The sequence below is a fragment of the Drosophila simulans genome, chromosome 4, assembly GCF_016746395.2.
Source record: "Drosophila simulans strain w501 chromosome 4, Prin_Dsim_3.1, whole genome shotgun sequence".
In the NCBI taxonomy this organism is placed as follows: domain Eukaryota; kingdom Metazoa; phylum Arthropoda; class Insecta; order Diptera; family Drosophilidae; genus Drosophila; species Drosophila simulans.
Genome location: NC_052524.2, coordinates 76,966 through 98,575, shown reverse-complemented (window position 1 = coordinate 98,575; position 21,610 = coordinate 76,966). Strand labels below are relative to the sequence as shown.

Sequence of the window (21,610 nt, the reverse complement as noted above, 5' to 3'; positions counted from 1 at the left end):
CATGTCCATGCCCACTCTGACCTGGCCTAACAACAGCCCAAACACCAACACCAAACACACACACAACAGTCGTCCACACCTTAGAGCATTAAAATTAATTCTTTCCCCAATTTCTATCGATAATCCTCAAAAATGTTGAAAATTGTCAGTATCACTTGGACTAGCTGAGTAACTGGTATCTGATAGTCTTAACTTATTTTCTTTTAGAAATTTTTAATATTTAACAATACTAATGAGGGGAATTCCTATAAGCCGACTAATAGGATCTAAAATTATAAAGCATGCACATGTAATAATTTTTTCGATTTCGATTTGGCCAAAATCTTTCGATTTCGGGGTTCTCTGGTTTTGGCAAAATGTTTGCTATCGGAATCTTTCTTAAATAGTGAAACGCTGTTTAAACTGTTTTACTTACATTTTTAATGCACTTTAACCATATATGTAATAAGATTAAAACGAACAAACATTAATTTTGGCCCCCCTTAAATTAATTAATGAATTCTTTTATATTTTATAAGTATTTTTACCTGCCTGTTTCGTTTCACTAACAGTATGGAAATCTTCCCGAAAACTTTCTGCGACCTTAATATCAACGCCTTGCCATATCAAAAATTGTTGTTGCCGACGTCAAAGTTTTGCTTGTCACATCTGAGTCGTGGTCAGAAATACATTTTTTTGAAATAACTGTGTGACAGAGTGATCTTGTTGTGATGTGGCATAAACATCAATAGATCAATAGACTGAGCAAACTATTTATATGCTTTGATATAAAATAGGCATTTACTTTTGATTTCGGCCAGACAAAAGTGCCCGATTAACAAATCGAAAAAACTTTGCAAATTCGAAAACCGGAGCACAGACTTTGCGATATCAAATCGAAATCGTAAAAGTCTTACGAAATCGATTACCGGAGCATGCCCGTAGCCGAGATATTGATGCAAAACAGACCAGACGCACAGCACTGGTTCCGGAAAAGGAATTTTGCTATGGTAGGAACATGATATAAAAAGTTTATACTTATCGAACTATTTTTGGTAATAGACCGTCTGAACATTTTATGTCAATACATTCAACACTGTCTATTTATAAAAATTTTTAATAATTGGTCAACATCTGAGTAATATTTATTTCTGTTTACTAAGATAAACTTTTCTTGATTCTTTTCTGTTTTAATATGTTCTTTTAAAATAATAATACAGAGAAAATATGAAACGATGATTATATTAGGCTTGAGAGAATATATATCTGCATATATATTTTATATACTAATTGCGTGAATTTTATATACCTGTAAAATTTTTTTTATTTCTATGAAACCATTTTTTTTTTTAATTTAGGGCTTAATATTAAATTATGACGCTTGGTGATGTACGAGTTGAGAACAAAATACAAACAAGAAGTGTAACTTGTGCTCTTAATGGAATGGCTTTAGACAACAAGAATGGAAACATAAAACAGGTAATATATGCGGCTTACTATTATTATACGTTGTAAAAATACATTCTTTAAGATAAATTTCATGATGTACGTATATGTATGTACATATGTACTTACATTCGTATATGGGCGTTTCCAGTAAATTAATACTCATTGCCAAAACAATTGGCAGATGCCATACATATATATATGTATATAAACTAATTTTTACATATGTATATATTTATTTGCATATGCACATACAGCCGTGTTCATAAAAATAGTAGTGCTTGGGACCCTTAAAATAAAAAATGTAATTGTCAATTTTTTTTTATAATATCATTTCGTAATAATATTTAAATTCAAACAATTCAACAAATGTTTCACATATATTTCTTCAATAGTTTCGATAATATAGATTGAAACAACATAATAGACAGAAATTCTGGTGACTTATATTGACTTAGAACGAACTTAGTTTTTCTTTTTTATGTGTTAATTTGGGCCTAATACTTTGTTGAATAGCATTTGTTAGCCAGCACAGTCTTACACTTACGCGGCATGGAGTCCACTAGGTTCTGTGAACGTTTGGGGCGAATTTTTGACCATGCATCCTGCACAACTTGCCAAATCTGAGCCTTAGACGTCGGGGAGTTCTTCGACACATATTTTTTAATGTCCCCCACAGGTTTTCTATAGGGTTTAAATCGGAAGATGATGCTGCCCACGGCATTACCTCTATTCTATTTTTAATTTAATTTAATTTATTTGTGCTTTATCCCTTATATATATATGTACATTTCATTAAAGCTAATGGTATAATTAGGTATTTACAGTGTTTAGCTAAGGCTTTCATCTGAAATATTTATTAATTATGTCTAGTTGACCTGTTTTTAGTTTTTTGTATAACAATATTTATTATTTATTAAGGAAAACAAGGGAGAAGAAAAACCTTAATTGACTTACAACTAACTTAAAAAACTAAGACTTGAAACAAAAGATTGTTAATATTGTATTTTTTGTTGAACTTTTTGTACACCTACTTTTATATGTAGGTACTTAGTGTTTGTGTAATAAGGTAAGTTCATTATTAATTTTAACAGCTTGTTTTGGCATATTTGAAGTTTTTTGATATGAGTTTGAGCACATCTACCCCAAACAGGTGACCCATACATTAATATTGGATTAAAAATTGTTTTAAAAATTATGATCTTATTGGATATTGATAATTTAGATTTACGATTTATTAGAGGGTACAGTGTGCAAATAATTTTATTAACTTTCATAATTGTGTTGTTGATGTGGTATTTAAATGTTAGTTTTTTATCAAAAATTATACCCAAATATCGAATGTTGTCAACCCATTGTATTGGAGAGTCTAGTATTCGCAACTGTCTATCAGGAAGATAACGAGGTTTCCTTCTTTTTGTAAAAAATATAGCATTCGTTTTATTAGGGTTAATTTTAATTTTCCATTTTTTGTAATATATGTCTAATTCATTTAAGTAACTCTGCATGGATTGATTTATCTCGCTGTACGAGAAACCAGCACTGTAGACAGCGGCGTCGTCAGCAAACAGTGAAAGTACACAGTTTGTAGCTTGTGGAATATCGTGTGTAAAAATATTAAACAATGTAGGTCCTAAGACAGAACCCTGTGGCACACCTGCATTTAAAATTCGTCTAGCAGATTGACTACTGTCCAAATTAACGCTAAAGTATCGATGTGTCAAAAAATTTTGAACTATTTTAATGAGGTATATGGGAGTTCCAATCATCTTTAGTTTGTGCAACAGTCCGTCATGCCATACAGTATCAAATGCAGCCTCAATATCAAGTGTAACCAGCCCTACAGATTGTTTGGATTGGATACTTTCTTTAATATAATTTCTTAGTTTTAAGGTCGGCAGTATGGTATTTAGACCATTTCTAAAACCATACTGTACCGTTGGTAGTGTGTTGTGTATGTCCAAAAATTTCACCAATCTCAATTTAATTAATTTTTCCAGAATCTTGGACAATCCGCTTAATAGGCTTATTGGTCGGTAGCTTTCAGGGTTATCAGGAGGTTTTCCTGGTTTGAGAATTGGAACTATTTTTGCTATCTTCCAATCCCGTGGGAAATAGCCTGCCTGAAGACAGTGATTGGCAATGTTAACAATATGATTAATGGCGCTTGTAGGAAGGTTTTTCAAGGATATATTAGGTATTCCATCAATTCCAGGAGATTTTCTAGTATGGAGAGCTTTTACAATTGAAAAAACCTCTGGATAAGTGACTCTACAAATTTCTGCGATGTTGTTTGGGGTTTCAGCTATAGATTGTAAAGATATTTTGACTTGGTCAATTGTATTTTGGTTTGAATATGAATGTGTCAGATTATGCTTCAGTTGAAAGACATCAGCAAGAATATTCGCTTTTTCTTTTCCAGAAGCGTATATTTCATCAGCTTTACTTAGACACGGAACAATTTGTTTTCTTTTTTTAATTGCTTTGGTTATATTCCAAAAGGGTTTGCTGCATTTATCCAGCTTTTGAAGTTTATTGTTCCATTTTGCATTATTATAAATGAAAAGCTCTTTTCGTATGATGTAATTTAAATGATCACATCTTGATTTTAATAATGGATGACGTGACCTAAACCATTGTCTTTGGATAATATTTCTTGTTTTAAATAATTCAGTTATATGTACAGGGAGTGTAAGCTTGGAGTGATGTATAGGTTTATGAGGGACTGCTTTAAGAAAGGCATAATTGATTACTCTGGTGAAAGAGCCGATTAAGTTATCAATATCCAAAGTCGATATCTGTGAGCAGTTGACAACCACCTCTTCAACCATCAGCCTTTCATTTATAATTCTCTTAAAAAGCGCCCAATTTGCCCTTCCCAAAATCGGATATGTTTTTACATTGCGCATAAAATTTGTAGAGTATTTAATAACCACTGGTAGGTGATCAGAGGAAAGCTCTTGCATTACTGCTGGATTAGCCAGCTGGTTAGGGATATTAGTGAGGCATAGGTCCAATGTTGATGCTTTTGCTTTATGGTTATGCGGAATATATGTGGGTTGCGTAGGGTACAAAATACTGAATTTTCCCAGATCTGAAAGTTCATTGAGAATTTTGCCCCAACCATTGGCTCGGGTACACTTCCATGCTCTGTGGCGCGAGTTGAAGTCCCCGCAAATTAGAAAATTTCCATTTATTTGTGAGATCTTAAGGAGATCAGATCTATACAAACTTTTTAAATGATTATGGTCCCAAGATAAATCACATGAACTAGGAATACATTTTGAAGTATTTCCAGCAAAGTAAATAGAGTAAATTTTTAGACTGGAATTAGAGTCAGTGTTGATTTGTATACCTACATTTTCAATAACATGACTTTTAATGCAGGGTATTTGTTCATGTATCAATGTGTTACTAACTGCAATGGCAACGCCGCCTCCCCTACTTTCCTTCCTGTCATTTCTGTATATAGTGTATTCGGGTATATTAAAACGGTCACTATGAGTCAGCCACGTTTCATTTATAAGTGCTATGTGAATGTGATTATTTTCTAAGAACTTGCTCAGTTCTATACGTTTGTTTCTAACGGCACGAGCATTCCATGCCATAATATTCAAATTATCAATAAAATTATTTGTTTGTGTAAACATACTTAATCGCTAACTGAGAAATTACTTGAAATTGCTCTCCCTTATTGGAGCATTCATTAAGTCTTGTTATTAATTCAGACAAAAGAGAATTTATCTCTTCACATGAAAAGAGATTAGTTTCATTTGTGATATTTGCTTTGGGATTAGGCAAAGTATGAATATTGGTGAGTGCATTACTATAGCTACCAAAGTTGGGTTGTTGCACTCTCTTAGTTTGAGTAGGCAATGAGATCTGGGGTTGATTTCCAAAGAGAGCAGATGGAGCGATGTGTTGCTTAGAATTCCTCATTCCATGAGCTTCCAAGTTATTTCTTCCAATGCGTTGTGATGAGCGTTTGGAAAGTAAATTGAGATAAGAAATTCGGCATGGGCATGTCAGTTCTGTCGATGGATGGTCGCCTTTACAGTTAGCGCATTTTTTGTTGTTTACGTCCATACATACGGCAGTCTGGTGTGATCCAGCACAATGGGCACATGATGTTTTAACTGAACAATTATTTGATCCATGTCCAAATAGTTGGCAATTGTAGCATTGAGTAATTTTATTCTGCAATTTCACTTTATACTCCCAGCGTACTTTAGTGTGGTTGACATACATAAAGTTTTTGCGCAGTTCCTTTACTGTGATACTTTTGTTTACGAAATAAACAATGTACAGTAATAATTCATGATCAGACTTAGTTTTCTTTTCCACAATTTTGACTTCGGTGCATTGTAATCCTAGGTTTTGTAGCATGGATTTGACAGTTTCAATTGGTAGTTTATCCAGCCCGGATAAAATGGCTTTGTATGGCTTGTTTGATCTAGTATCGTACGTGTAGAACTCACAGTTATGTTCCTTGAGTTGGTTACAAGCTGCATTGAAACAGTCCATATTTGGTAAAAATATTTTAATTCCAATTGAGATGGTTTTAATAAAGTAATCATCAGTTTTAATTTTAGCCATTAGCTCGTGTACAAATTTTGTATTTTGTTTAATTAATGTTATAGGAGGTGGTTTGATTATTATTTCATCAAGTGTGTCCGTTTCAATAGGTTTATCATCATTATCATCGTCTAAAGTTTGTAGTGGACGAAAATAATTTGTAAATTGCTTGGAGCCCCGTTCGTTCTGGCGCTCCACTAGTGGTTTATTCCTTTTAGTACGCATTTTTTCAACGGCAGATGCTTCAGCATCACCAATTGCATCACTTGAACGTTTGATTGTAGTCCTTTGCGAATATCACAATTAAAGAAGAAAACAGAAAATATCTAATGTACACCAAAATGTTCTCAGAGAGAACAGAAGATAACGATCGCAGCGTTCAATTTTTACAACCGCGTTCGACAAGAGCTAGTCGAAGACTGATCTATTCTATTTTGGGTCAACCAATTCTTAGCCGATTTGCTTGTGTGTTTCGGATCATTATCCTGTTGGAACGTCCATTTTAAGGGCACATTCCATTCAACATATGACAGTAAGACATCACTAAGTATATTTTCATATGCGTTTTGGTCTATAATACCATAAATCATATGTTAATGACTCATACCGTTGTAAAAAAAAAGAAGCCCATAGGGTTGAAAGTCTTCTTCCAGGGTTGAAAGTCTTCAGTGCGTGTTTTGGGTGGCACTGCGTGTTTGGAGGTCGTCAGATATACTGTAGGGATCCAGTTCCACCAAATAGCACTATTTTTGACCCATAAGTCCAAAGGATGTTACGCCATTTGGAGACTGGCCGGTTTATGTAGGTTTCAGCGAAGCTTGTTCTTGCCTTTATATGCCTTGGGCTAAGTAGGGGAACCTTTCGTGGACTCCTTGCACTTAAATTTAGATTCAGTAGTCGTCTCCGAATTGTAACGTCGCTGATTCCCAAGTTCAGCTCAGACTTTATGTCTATAAAATATGCAAAAGGATTGACTTTGCTGTAACGAACTATGCGTCGATGATCTATATTTGTTTTTTTACGTATGGCTCTACGGTTTTCGGGCTTCCATTCATATTAAATGGCATTGGATACTATTTTGGTAGAAAATTCAAGGGTTTTTTGAATGTTCTTATATGTTTTTCCTTCCTTTCTTAGCTTAAGAATTAACATTATTTTCTCCTGGGAGCAGTGCTAGAGGACAGCACCCACAAATTTTATTTTTTAATTTATTGCCCTTTTAAATATACTTAAATTAACTTAACCAAGCACTTTTTAGAAAATATTGATAATTTCGGGACTTTACGTTGGACAAAACCAGACTGCTATTCTTATGAACAGCTTAAAAGTTGTGAATGTGGTCAAGAACGTAAATAAAAAAAGGCTATCATGCAATTTTCTTTTTTCCCTATCTACACATTCCATTTTACAAAAATAAGTGTAATAAAAAGTCGATTCCGAAAAGGGACATGGAAAAATACCTTTGTATTTCTTAGTTTCCCTCGCACTGCTATTTTTATGAACGAAAAAAACAATTATATCCGTTACTCGCAGAGTAGCAGGAAGAAGGAAGCGTTTACTATTTTATAACATGTATGTATGTTATATTTATGGTCTAGATCATTAAGCCGAGTCGATCTGGCCATGGGCGTAAATAACAGCTGTAATCTCGGGAACTAGCATTCCAAGCATAACAACATAGACCTCTATTTCGTACATTTTCTATCGAATTTTACAGTTTTCACTTTTAAAATTGTATTTTCTTATTTGAATAAAAAATCATTATTTGTTCATATCACCTTTTTATTTAATACACATTACTTGTAGAGTAAAAGGGTATACTAGATTCATTGAAAAGTATGTAAGAGGTACAACGAAGCGTTTCCGGCCATACATATAAAAAATATATATTCTTGATCAGGATCATATTTTCATATATTTATTGGTCCTGTAAATTTCTATCGATTTGCCAAAAAACTTTTTGCCACGCCCACTCTAACATCCTAAAACCACCACTTTTGAAAAATGTTTACATTTTTCTTGGTTTTATTGTTTGTCTTACCAATTTTTTTCGGTATACCAAAAACACTGTCGACACGCCCCTCCTTTCACCTACATACCCTCACACATAACAATTTTTTAACTTTTTTTCATTCTATTCCCTATTTTCTATCCATATTCCGGAAAAATTATGAAATTTCGAGTTCGCATTTCCACTAGCTGCGTATCGGGTATTTGTTAATCGGAGAACTCGACTACAGCGTTCTCTCTGCTTACATGTATACAAAAAAAATGTGTTGATATTTTTCATAATTTTATTAGTCGTGTAAATTGCTATCGATTTGCCAAAAAAAATTTTGCCACGCCCACTCAACGGCCATAAGCCGCCAAACCAGACCTGCCCACTCTTTTGAAACATTAAAATTTTTTTTATATTTTATTCCCCAATAGCGTATATATCGACATACCAGATAAATTATGAAATTTGACGTTGGTATTCGCACTAGCTGAGTAACGGGAAACTCTCTTGTTTTTACCTCGCTAAGTGTTTTCAGTCGAAAGTGGAATTATTCCGGATCACGGTCTTTCATAAGTATTTCTTTTGCCGGGCGTGAGACTCTCATAAATCGCGTGGAACGCATCTGAAAGCACTCCCTTAAAGGCTTCTGTAACATTCGCGTAAAGTCTTTTGGATGTTTTCCAAGACAAGTATTCGAGAAGAATTTGCGAACATTCCAGAATCAATATCAGGAAGTCAACTATTGAGTGCTTCTTAAGAGTGCTACCCAAAGAATATAAATAACAGAGCCCTGATTTAATAAATACTTTATTTTAAATTTTATTTGATTACAAGTCTACATCTGCCAGACAATATATGAGTAACAGTGTTGGGATAAAAAATAATAAAAATGTTAAACATATAATTATTATTATTAAAAAGATGCAAATATGGACATGGAAGCCTTCCATTTAATGCTTTTAGCAAGCTTTATTGTGGCAAAAGGAAATTTCTGTGTTGTTCTGTGGAAAAAGAAGAACGCTGTAATACTTATTTTCCTCGATACGTTCTCGAACTTCCGACTGAGTTTATCTTTGGTATCCGAAATTTTTAAAGGAAAAAAGTTTCCATATTAGTGTACTTTAATGACATTACCAAATTGCATCCCCATATAAAAATCAAATGCAGATGGTACTGCCCTCAGATCCTTTACGCTTGAAAAGTATGAAAAGCTTTTGAAAATATCAACAGAGATACCAGTACTCAGCTAGTGGAAGTGAGATCGCGAAATATTCTAATTTTTCTGGCATATCGATAGATATTGGAGAATATAATAAGAAAAAATGGGTGGTTTGTGCGTGTGGCATAAAATAGGTTATCAAATGGATGGAAATTTACAAGACTAATAAGATTATTAGTATAGGTTTGTGGTCATTACAGCAAAAGTAATCCAAAAATGGTTTCGCATAATGAATGACACGACTAATAAAAATATAAAACATTTTACAAAAATGTAGGCGCGGTTTGTGGTTGTTAGAGTGTTTTTTGGCATATCCATACAAGACTAATACAAAATCCAAAAAAATATCAAAACATTTTTCAAAAGCGTGGGTTTGAATGGGCGTGGCAAAAAGTTGTTTGGAAAATCGATAGAAATTTACAAGGCCAATAAAAATATGAAAAAAAAAACATTTTCCAAAAGTGTCGCGGCAACATGGGTAAACAAACTTCTGGGTATGCTTAATCTCACCCTGCTATCTTTAATAGTACCAAAGACCTTGACGTTCATACGGACGGAAAGACAAACCAGATCTACTCGGCTATTGATCCTGATCAAGAATATTTGTATACTTAATATGTTTGGTAACGATTTGTTCTACGTAAATAAATAAATAAATGCCATATAGTACACGTCTCTGGGACCATGTGTTTGGAAGTTATGTACGAAGGAAATTTATCTATTTATAGGTGTTAAAGTTTCTCATGGCAAGCTGTTTAACAGAGAAATATTTTAGGAGGTGAAGAGTATATCAGATTCGTAAAAAATGTGTTGTGCTAATTTGTACTTATATGTACTAATTTGTACTTATCATTTCGCCCATGCCCACTCAAACTGTCACGCCAACCATTTAAAAAATTGTTATTTTGTTTTGTTAGTTTTCTTGCCAATTTCTATTGATGTTTTCAAAAAGTGTTTTTTTAGTCTAATGCGATTTGGTGTTTCAAAAATGGGAATTATTTCAGTGTCTTTTTTTTGCTGTTATTAACTCAAAATTATATTTTCAGAATGACGCGACCATTTCGTTCTTACGTGCTGCTCGCAGCGGAGACATTAAAAAGGTGATGGATTTTTTGGACTGTGGAGAAATATCGGACATAAATAATTGCAATGCAGTAAGTATGTAATGGTTTAATTAATAAATACTAATAAATAAATATTAACCACCAAGAATTAGTGGTGTTCGTGGCAAAAATGATATTATGATATCAGTCCAAATGTAATGTTTTAGAAACGACTAATTTTGTACTTCAAAGAATCAGGTAAAAAACGCCCTACCGGCCACCACTGTGTCTTAGCAAAAGATGTTTGCGTCATTAAATCATTAAATTTGGAACAATTTATATTAATTATTTATATTAATTACTAGCATTTTATTTTTTATTTTAGAACGGTCTTAATGCACTTCATTTAGCTGCAAAGGACGGATATGTGGATATAGTCTGCGAGTTGCTAAGAAGGGGCATAAAGATCGATAATGCCACAAAAAAGGGAAACACAGCCTTGCACATTGCGTCTTTAGCGGGGCAACAAGATGTCATCAATCAGCTAATTTTATATAATGCTAATGTGAACGTGCAGTCTCTTAATGGTTTCACCCCGCTTTATATGGCAGCACAAGAAAACCACGACAATTGTTGTCGGATCCTATTGGCAAATGGGGCAAATCCGTCATTATCTACAGAAGATGGCTTCACACCACTTGCGGTAGCAATGCAGCAGGGACACGACAAAATTGTAGCTGTCTTACTTGAAAATGACGTGCGCGGTAAGGTTCGCCTACCAGCTCTTCATATTGCTGCAAAAAAAAATGATGTAAATGCAGCTAAGTTATTACTTCAACATGATCCCAATGCTGACATCGTTTCCAAATCAGGATTCACCCCTTTGCACATAGCAGCTCATTATGGAAACGTGGACATTGCCACTTTGCTTTTGAACAATAAAGCAGATGTAAACTATGTAGCCAAACATAACATTTCTCCCTTACATGTGGCATGTAAATGGGGAAAGTTATCACTTTGTAGTTTATTACTGTGCCGAGGAGCAAAAATAGATGCTGCGACTCGTGATGGTCTTACACCACTTCACTGTGCGTCTCGCTCTGGTCATGTAGAGGTTATTAAGCATTTGTTGTATCAAAACGCGCCGATACTGACAAAAACGAAGAACGGTCTGTCTGCGCTCCACATGGCTGCACAGGGTGAGCACGACGAAGCAGCTCATTTATTGTTGGACAACAAGGCTCCAGTAGACGAAGTTACTGTGGATTACTTAACAGCTCTTCACGTGGCTGCTCACTGTGGTCATGTTAAAGTAGCTAAGCTTTTACTTGATTACAAGGCAAATCCAAATGCCCGTGCGCTCAATGGTTTCACTCCTCTTCATATTGCGTGCAAGAAAAATCGTATTAAGATAGTTGAACTACTCGTTAAGCACGGAGCTAACATTGGCGCAACCACGGAATCTGGCTTAACACCTTTACATGTAGCTAGTTTTATGGGTAGGTAAAAATATTAAATTTTGTATGTTATCCTTGAGGCGATCCTTATTAAGTTAATTCGTTTCGTTAAGTAAATTTTTTGATAAGCATTCCGAACTTTCAATCTCACTTTCATATGTTAATCATATAGAATTATTCAGCTAGACTTTTCCCTTAAAATAAAGAAAAGCTTAGGAAAATGGCATATAGGAATGTTTATTAAAAAATGTTATAATATATAATATAATAAACATAAAATTATAGTATAAATAAAAATTTAAATCGCGAATGTGGTAATAGGATATTAGAAAGGTTATTAAAAAATATTATAATATATAATGAATAATAAATGTAGTATAATAGTATACTATTATAAAAATTTAAATCGGGATAAACGGAGAATATAGGGTATAGGGTATAAAAATTATACAAAATTTCAATCTTTCAGGATGTATGAATATTGTAATATATTTACTACAACATGAAGCTAGTGCGGATTTACCAACAATACGCGGAGAAACACCACTTCACTTGGCCGCTCGTGCTAATCAGGTATTGATTTAAGTATAAATAACATAAAATATATTAATAAATTTATTTATTTTAGGCGGATATTATTCGAATTTTACTTCGCAGCGCAAAAGTGGATGCTATTGCCCGTGAAGGCCAAACGCCACTTCATGTAGCTTCACGATTAGGAAATATTAATATAATTATGTTATTACTGCAGCATGGAGCAGAGATAAATGCTCAATCTAAAGACAAATATTCGGCGCTGCATATTGCTGCAAAAGAAGGACAAGAGAATATAGTCCAAGTGTTATTGGAAAATGGTGCGGAAATTAATGCTGTTACCAAAAAAGGGTTTACTCCACTGCATTTAGCTTGCAAATACGGAAAGCGGAATGTGGTTCAAATATTACTACAAAATGGAGCTTCTATCAATTTTCAGGGGAAAAATGATGTGACCCCATTACACGTGGCCACGCACTACAATAATCACTCAATAGTGGAACTCCTTTTAAAAAATGGGTCATCGCCAAATTTATGTGCCCGAAATGGTCAATGTGCTATTCACATAGCTTGCAAAAAAAATTATCTGGAAATTGCGATGCAGCTGTTGCAACACGGTGCAGACGTTAATATTATTAGCAAGAGTGGCTTCTCTCCGTTACATTTGGCTGCTCAAGGGGGAAACGTTGATATGGTCCAACTACTTCTAGATTATGGAGCTATCAGCTCCTCTGCAAAAAATGGCCTGACACCATTACATGTGGCTGCCCAGGAAGGTCACGTTCTTGTATCACAGATTTTACTGGAGAACGGTTCTAACATTTCAGAGCGCACTAAAAATGGTTATACTCCCCTTCATATGGCTGCCCATTATGGCCACCTCGATCTTGTAAAATTTTTTATTGAAAACGACGCTGACATTGAGATGTCTTCTAATATCGGGTATACCCCGCTTCATCAAGCCGCTCAGCAAGGTCACATAATGATTATTAATATTTTATTACGCCATAAAGCGAATCCAAATGCTTTAACAAAAGTAAGTATTTTATTTTATTATCATCTTAAGAAAGTCATATAGAATCATTTTTAAAGCTATTGTAATATTTGGACCGTTTTTTTAACAAGCCTGGTCAAAAATAATGGAAAAAATAATAGTTTTGTGGTGATTGCCGAAAAGCTACGCAACTCCCGTAGTATTTCGCTTCGCTGTTGCTACCGCTCTCACTCTGAAGAATGCTGAAGAGCCAGAGCTGAAGAACGAAAAAGAAAGTATTTTGCTCCGACCGTCGTTTCTTTTGTTTCACTTCAGAATGAAATCGCCTTGCATGCTTTTTTGCTACGAAAACGTGAGATGATTATTACTGATTGTTTAGCAAGCATTATAAAGGTGAAGGGGTCATGGAGAAAGAGATGTGAAAGAAGTACAATATATATAACACTGCAATTAAGAAAACACTATTCGTCCAATTAGTATTAAATTCTAACGTCTAATGTTACAAAAATCAATTAATTAAACATTTACTGAGTTATTTAACACTAGCTGGCCAGGCAGAGGTTGTCACTCCCAAAATTTGTATTTAAACAGATAGCAGAACAGATGAAAATCCAAACACAACTTTTAAATTCATTTTCTCCCGACACTGGAACAAGCAACGTAAAGTTGCAATCAAATTCCAAATTAATTCCACAAACGTGTAGAACGAATTCTTGAAATGTATACATCCTTGCCTTGATATATGCCTTTCAAGAAGGTTGCATCAATAACATTCGGCAGTAGCGTACCGTTGCAAAGACGCGGCTGATTGATGTTTCTCACCAAATTTAAAAATTTGACAATTGAACCGAATCGAATGTATTTAATTATGAAGACCGATGATCCGAATTTGGGACTGAAAACAGTGAACCCACTTCATGATCAACTTGACCTTGAATCTGTTGAAATTAGGGCAAATGCACTGTTGTCAAACCGCTATCATCCAAAAATAAATAGTGAATAAAAAAAAATATTTGTTTTGTCGTGATGAAAATGTGATGTTGTTATATGAGTTTGATGTTTGTGTGTAACGATCGTCCATTGCAGCAATTCGACATAGAAATTACAATAACATTGGTAGCGCCAAAAGGTGTCATTTGAAAGCAATATACTTCTGAATGTTAGCCAGACAGAGATTGCAATGGCTCTGGCTGAGGATAGAACCACTTTTCCATCTGCCCAACCCTGGAGTTTCTTTTGGGAATTTGCGTGCTTTACAATGCTGACATAAGACATCCATTGCACTAAAATCAATGCATTGCATTGTACCATCTATTGTAGCACCATAGCTAAGTGCATCTCGATTCTATTCTATTCCCTGATTCTGCGCCACCCACGTCCTTTTTCATTTTCTTTATCAACACGTGCAGCAGAACCTCTTTGCACATTATTGTGTTCCGTTCACTTTCGTCTTGTGTGCGTGCAGCGCGTAAATTCGTTACCTTTGAAAGGATATCTTCTCGATGCAATTCACGCTGCTCATCTGTCATATTTTACCTAAGATTTGCCAATCGCCGTGCTGTTCTACTTCGACTTGCAATCGATTTACGTATACACACGTATAATAACACAAATATAACACGAATCCAAAAAAAAGCAATAACTTTCCTTTCTAGATTTTAACTAAGAAAACTCGTTTATTTCTTAAAAAAAAAGCACAGAAATATTGTTTCATATTAAACGAATAAAGATTTCGGCCTAATCGCCAACCGCGGTGTTGACGTTTGTAGCTGAAAAAGATTTTTTTTTCAAAATATTTTCCGGAATTTTTGCATAGCGCATGACAATACGAATCCAACCGAAAAAAGCCATCCAAATCGGTCGCCAGGAAGGCGAGTTATTAGAGTCCTTATAGTCACCAACTTTGTTTTGTTTATATAGATTATGTTATATCCATATAAATATATTACATATTATCGTGCTTTTTATCTACAAATTCAATACAAATCCTTAATTTAGGACGGGAACACAGCTCTATACATTGCAAGTAACTTTGGATACGTAACTGTAATGGAATCCCTTAAAATTGTCACTTCAACATCCGTTATTAATTCAAATATTGGTGCGATTGAAGAAAAATGCAAGGTAATGGCTCCAGAGGCTATGCATGAAACCTTACTTTCCGATTCCGATGACGAATTTTGTGATGACCTTTTGGATCATAACCATTACAAATACATGGCAACTGATGATTTAAAAGCCAACCACGGCCAGGATCACAAGAACTTCGATACTACAAACACCGACCACGATCCTACTGATGTTCCAGTACTAAATGAGAAAGGTAAATTTTCCTTATTTAACACGGCACTTATAAAAATGTAGTACTTAAAGTCATCGCTAAAAAGTGAGAAAATATTAGTCGATACCATAAGTCAATACATTTCAATAAATTTAGTATTCCTTTTGACTTCACGATATATCACTATCTTTAGACCCGATAGGCTTAATAACCTAATTTCTAATTTTTATGTGTCCAAATACACAACCGCAGATCTGAAACTAAATTAATTTTAAGAAAAATAGAAGGGAACACAATAGGTCATCTTTGGTGTCGGTTCAAATTGATAAAACTCGGTAATATCTATAAAAACGAAAAAATATGTATATATATATATAAGTGTGGGCGTAATCGAAATGGCTAAAAGCTGTCACTCTTTTCATTTGCTTGATGTGTATGATCCAAACAAATGAAAAAAGTGACAGCTTGAATCAGTTTAGATTTATTTTACATATTAAGATAATTATACCCGTTACTCATACAGTAATAGCAAAGACATTAGAATAACAAGATGAGTAACGGCCATACATATGTTTTGCACTATGCAGACACTTTTTTGGTGACGGACAAAAATTTCACTCTCTCCGCTCGCGTAAAATTGAGAGCTTACAAATTTAAAAATATAATTTGCTTGCTTGTGTGAGTAAAAAGAATAATCGAGATAGTGTTTACGTGTGCGTGCTTGTGCTAGAAGACGATTTTAGGTCCGAAATCAATTTTGATCCAAGAAACTAAGTTGCATATTGATAGTTTTAGTCAATTTCGTTGCAAAATGATCTGCTAAATTATTATTTACAAATTATTTACTAAACTAATGCCTTCATTATTAAAGAAGCGCTTTTAATTAAATGTTTTTGATTAATAATATGTAAAATGGAACTGACGACATACTTCAACTGGGGACTGTAACCAGTATCTTTTACAGCATTAAAATTAAGTTCATCATTATTTTAACTTATAAATTAAATAAAGTTACAATCTGGAATTGATATTATACTTTATGTAATTTAAAACATTAATTTTCGAAAAAAAGGTAATACAATTTAAAAAATATACACAAAAACTTCCATAGTTAAAAGTGAATATTATCGTAATCGTCTCTAATTTTTCACACGTCGCAAGCTGACAATGTGACAATGTGCCCACTCTAGTTCCCACAACCCGCCCAAAACTTGAACGCCCACTCTTTAGGGAAATGTTTTGATTTTATCTTCGTTTAATTTGTTAGTCTTGTCAATGCGTTCGCATTTGCACTAGCTGAGTAACGGGTATATGAGAGTCGGGGAACTCGACTATAGCATTCTACCTTGTTTTGATATATAACTAATAACTTATTTTATTTATTCAAGAAATACTACCCAATGACATGAGCTGTATTGAATTAACTGAAATGGGACGGCACAAACCCGATAACGTCGTTATTGCCCGATCCCAAGTTCATTTAGGGTAAGCTTTTACCTGGAATTCTTAGGGATAAACGCATGTAATCTATTACCTTTATTAGGTTTCTGGTGTCGTTCTTGGTAGATGCACGTGGTGGATCCATGCGCGGATATCGGCACAATGGTGTGCGTATTATCGTACCTCCAAAGGCCTGCGCTGAACCCACACGAATAACATGTCGATATGTTAAGCCGCAAAGAGTAGTCAACCCTCCGCCTTTAATGGAGGGTGAAGCACTTGTGAGTCGCATTTTGGAAATGTCACCTGTTGACGGAATGTTTTTAAGGTAAACTAGGGAGTTCTTTTGCCAAACTAATAGTTAATTATTTTGTCTTGTAGCCCAATAACTTTAGAAGTTCCACACTATGGCACCCTTAGAAAAAACGAGCGCGAAATTATTATACTCCGGTCCGACAATGGAGAAAGTTGGCGTGAGCATAACTTATATAAAGACATAATAGGAGAAGATATAAATCAAACAGAGGAATTTCATTCTGATCGCATCGTTCGGATCGTTACTCAAAATGTTCCGCACTTTTTTGCTGTTGTTTCGCGAGTTCGTCAGGAAGTGCACGTTATTGGACCTGATGGTGGAACTGTTTTTTCTACAGTAGTGCCCCAGGTCAAAGCTATATTTCCGCCTCATGCTTTAACTAAAAAAATTCGAGTCGGTCTTCAGGCGCAGCCAGTAGACCTGGTCGAATGTTCTAAGCTGCTCGGTCAAGGGGTTGCTGTCTCACCCGTAGTCACTGTGGAGCCACGACGACGAAAATTTCACAAAGCTATTACATTAAGCATTCCAGCTCCAAAAGCTTGTACAAATAGTATGGTTAATGCATGTTATGGCAATGGAAATTCAAGTTCGCCTACTCTTCGACTTTTGTGTTCCATTAGTGGTGGTCAAACCCGAGCAACTTGGGAAGATGTTACTGGATCAACACCGTTGTCATTTGTTAGAGACAGTGTAACATTTACCACTACTGTTTCTGCCCGGTTTTGGCTAATGGATTGCCGTAATATCGTAGACGCAGGACGAATGGCCACAGAACTTTATAGTCATTTGGCCAAAGTTCCTTTTTATGTCAAGTTTGTAATATTTGCAAAACGAATTTCCCAAACGGAAGCAAAATTTTCCGTGTTTTGCATGACTGATGATAAAGAGGATAAGACCCTTGAGCAACAAGAATATTTTACAGAAGTTGCAAAAAGCAGGGATATCGAAGTGCTGCAGGATCAAATTGTATATCTTGAATTCGCTGGTAACATTGTTCCCATTTTAAAGAAAGGCGAACAGCTGTATACCAAGTTTCAACCTTTTTGCGAAAACCGGCTTTCCTTTAGTGCTCACATCAAAGATCAAGAATTGCCACATGGTCACATCTGCTTTATGACCTACCCGATGGTAGGACCGGATGAAGTGCCCCTGAAGCCGCTTTGTACCTTGAATATTTCAATGGATTTTATAACAAAGCATCTCGAAAGAGATAGTTTAAACGATTGTATAAATGTGCATGGAAAATTAAATCACAATGAAAATATTGTATTTGGAGTAAAGGAACAACAGATGAAAGAAATTGATATTACTAAAGCTCGTATTATGTCAAGTGACATCGAACTGATTCATGGGGCTGATGTAATATTAGGCGACATTTGTAGCCATTTAGGAAGAGACTGGCCTTTGCTTGCAAAAGAATTGGGTGTTTCCCAAACCGATATCGAGCTTGTTAAAACAGAATTTTTGTTAAATGACAGTGTAACGCAGAGCATGGTAATGTTACAGCTATGGCTAGAACATGGAGGCATATTGACGGGCAATGTACTAGCTGAAGCCCTCTACAAAATCGGCCGCTCAGATATTGTGGAGAAAAGGTTTAAAAATTCAGAGCTTGGCACTCTTAAACCGGAAAAAGTTTTGCCGACTGCCAGAATTGAAAAAAATTGCGAATATGAACAGTAATTTACAAAGTCTACAGGTCCTTAGCAAAATATTTCTAAAAACGCAGACGGTAAGTTTAGTATTGAATGCAGATGGTAATATATGATTAAAAAATATAAAATACATGTACTTCAACGCAGGTGTCACTAAAAGGAGTAAATTGATATATACTAATGCAATACTTAACATTTGAACGTTACATGAGAAAGAGGAGGAACATGTTATAATATTTGAAATCCAGGTAATTAAAGTGTATAACAACATGAAGTCATTAAAATAATAATATTTTATTTCAGAGAAATGTCGATTTTCCTTAGTAATTGATCAGCGGTAAATAATTTACCTAAAGTCGATTCATTACATTTTTTAAAAATATAAAATTCTATTGACAATCAGAACTTTTATTCAATGTATTACTTTGCAATTTATAATATAACAATATTAACAGTGTTATAATTTAGAGTTAAAAATCGTACTAATTAAATAAATTGTTGAATCAATTATAGTTTTGAACTTCATTTAATTAAAGAGGATTAAAGTGGCTTGTATTTATAGTCAGATATAGCATCAGCAAAACTACTGATTTTTGAAGTTATCTGATGTGCACCTTTTCTGTTCCAGTTTTGTTGAAAGCATTTTATGATCGTTGAAGGTTCACTTAAAAAACGACTTCAAAATACACCACACTTTATTCATAGTTTTCGTTGTTCTCAATTAAAAAAGCTTCCGGCAAGGGGTGGATTTTAATAAGATTAAAGGTCCCACGGTAGCTCAAGCTAAGGAATAATATAAATTTAATATAATTAAAAATAAAATAAATAAATAAAATCGAAAACAAGATTCTTTATCTTTCAAAATATTTCCTTTTACTTTTTCGAATTCCCCTGATGGATCTAAATTTATGTTACGTACGCCATCTTATTGAGATCGTAAGACTTCAAAAATTCACACACCGAGCAGACAAGGATCTGAAACAGAGGGAGGGGTGCAGAGTGATAGTAACAAAGAAAATCCAGTTCGACAAATAACGAGCGTCAAATAGCTAGTCCAACAGGCACAATTGTTCACATGGAAATTCTACTCCGGTCATGGTGTTAGCCATCCATCGTATCCGCAATAAATCCGAAATGTGCAAATATCATCAAAAGACGGAGTCGGCAAATCATGCAGCGACGCGAACCTAAACTGGAAATGGAATTCAATAATTAAAGCCAAAAGTAAACCGTGACAAACATGAACCCATGCATTTTGTTGTTATTTTTGTTAACCAATATAAAATAAAAACCAAACGTTCTTACTTATATATATAGAATAACAGCTTGATGGTACTTTTTTTTTTATCTGTATAACGTTTTTAATCTGTATTATATTGGAGGTATTATAATATGTAGACATGCCCATGATCCAGATCGTCGAGATCTTATCGCCCAGGATGGGTTTGAGGTATGTTTGACGGAACACCACAGTTCCCGAATTTTCTTTAATATCTTTTAATGTATATATATTCTCATACCAAGATCCTTTCTTTTTGCGCATAACATAGCCGCGTAAGAACGTTAACCAAAAAATGTATTAATCATAAACGAAATATTATTTTTAGCCTCTTCCAGGCAAGGCAATTTTACAGATTAAAATTAAAGTTAACTTTTCAGCGTCAAGTACCCTCAGTGCGACGCTTGTAGTCTTGAATAGTTAGCAGTATTGTTGACGTGTGCACCGTCTCCCGGTGGTGAATTCGATCCTGTCCGCTACAATAATTATTGTCTAGTAATGTTTCTTCAAAATCTTAATAGTTGTTTTTTGCCCATGTCAATTATGAACGCAAATACGATAGAATGAGAACATTTTATAGGGTGCTGTTGGTCAGAAATGATGACATAACTTATAACAACCTTGGTAAAAGGGGGGGATCATATTGCGCGACTTGCGACGATCCAATTGGCACTCGGGTGTGTGATGGGGAGGGAATGTGGCCAAAACATTCACGATCGTTCCAATCAAGCGAAAGTTAGGCTTGTGGAGCAGGACTGATTACTGGCGAATCATACAAATCTAATAACTTTTTAAGCACTTTTAATATTTATTCCATATGTTGGAGAATAAGAGGCTTACCATGATCCCACGACGCGAAAACGTCGTCGGTTCTAGTGCCTTTTCAGGACCAGGTCACTAACATATATACGTAATATTTCAGATATCTGCAAGGGTCGTCTTAGAAAAATATAATTTGTTCCCACATAAAACAGCTGAATTGCATGATTTCTCATTTCAGCGTTTACTTTCAGTAGTTTTCTGGTCTACAAGGTTGATCAGATTTAAGCACGCTCCGTATTTTAATTGATGGAGCTTACGTGTAAACAAATGCAATTATATACTTTGTTGAAGCAAAACAACAATTTTTTTAACAAAAATGTTTACAAACTTCAGGCAGAGCTAATTTTTCCACAAAATAGAGTTTCAAAGCAGAGGAATCTCTAAATTGTCGGCTATCCCAAAACTTTTCGAAAATGTTATCACTCCTCATTTGCAGCACCTTTGTAGATCAATGATATCACCGTGTCAACACGGTTTTATGAAACGCAGATCTACAACCACTAACCTCTTGGAGCTAACTTCTTTCGCAATACATTTTCAAAAATAATCTTCAAACAGATGTCATCTACAC

The 21,610-nt window shown here is 34.7% G+C and overlaps 2 protein-coding genes across 7 annotated transcripts in view; one reads left to right on the top strand and one right to left on the bottom strand.

The window, feature by feature from the left end:
* The first annotated feature begins 875 nt into the window (after window positions 1-875).
* On the top strand, window positions 876-20,967 carry LOC27207714 (ankyrin-3). 5 transcript variants are annotated; one of them, XR_005544448.2, is made up of 12 exons: window positions 876-989; window positions 1,338-1,458; window positions 10,265-10,372; window positions 10,647-11,760; window positions 12,188-12,291; window positions 12,347-13,288; window positions 15,245-15,569; window positions 16,916-17,012; window positions 17,071-17,295; window positions 17,349-19,015; window positions 19,086-19,186; window positions 19,242-19,450. XR_005544448.2 is itself a non-coding variant. In XM_039296148.2 (10 exons), the coding sequence occupies exons 2-10, from the start codon at window positions 1,354-1,356 to the stop codon at window positions 18,964-18,966; spliced, it is 4,638 nt and encodes a 1,545-aa protein (XP_039152082.1). In that variant the 5' UTR covers window positions 1,009-1,117; window positions 1,338-1,353; the 3' UTR covers window positions 18,967-19,018. The 5 variants fall into 5 exon arrangements, 1 of the variants encoding a protein (XP_039152082.1); XR_006541997.1 differs by lacking the exons at window positions 876-989; window positions 19,242-19,450 and adding exons at window positions 1,009-1,117; window positions 19,880-20,967; XR_005544447.2 differs by lacking the exon at window positions 876-989 and adding an exon at window positions 1,009-1,117.
* LOC6724686 (protein pangolin, isoforms A/H/I/S) overlaps window positions 17,347-21,610 on the bottom strand; it is a 46,980-nt gene continuing 42,716 nt past the window's right edge. For both annotated transcript variants that reach the window (XM_016174462.3, XM_039296158.2), the window contains exon 5: window positions 17,347-20,130. In XM_016174462.3, coding sequence (XP_016037202.1) covers window positions 20,040-20,130 — 91 coding nt within the window. In that variant the 3' untranslated portion in view covers window positions 17,347-20,039. The remainder of the gene's footprint in view (window positions 20,131-21,610) is intronic.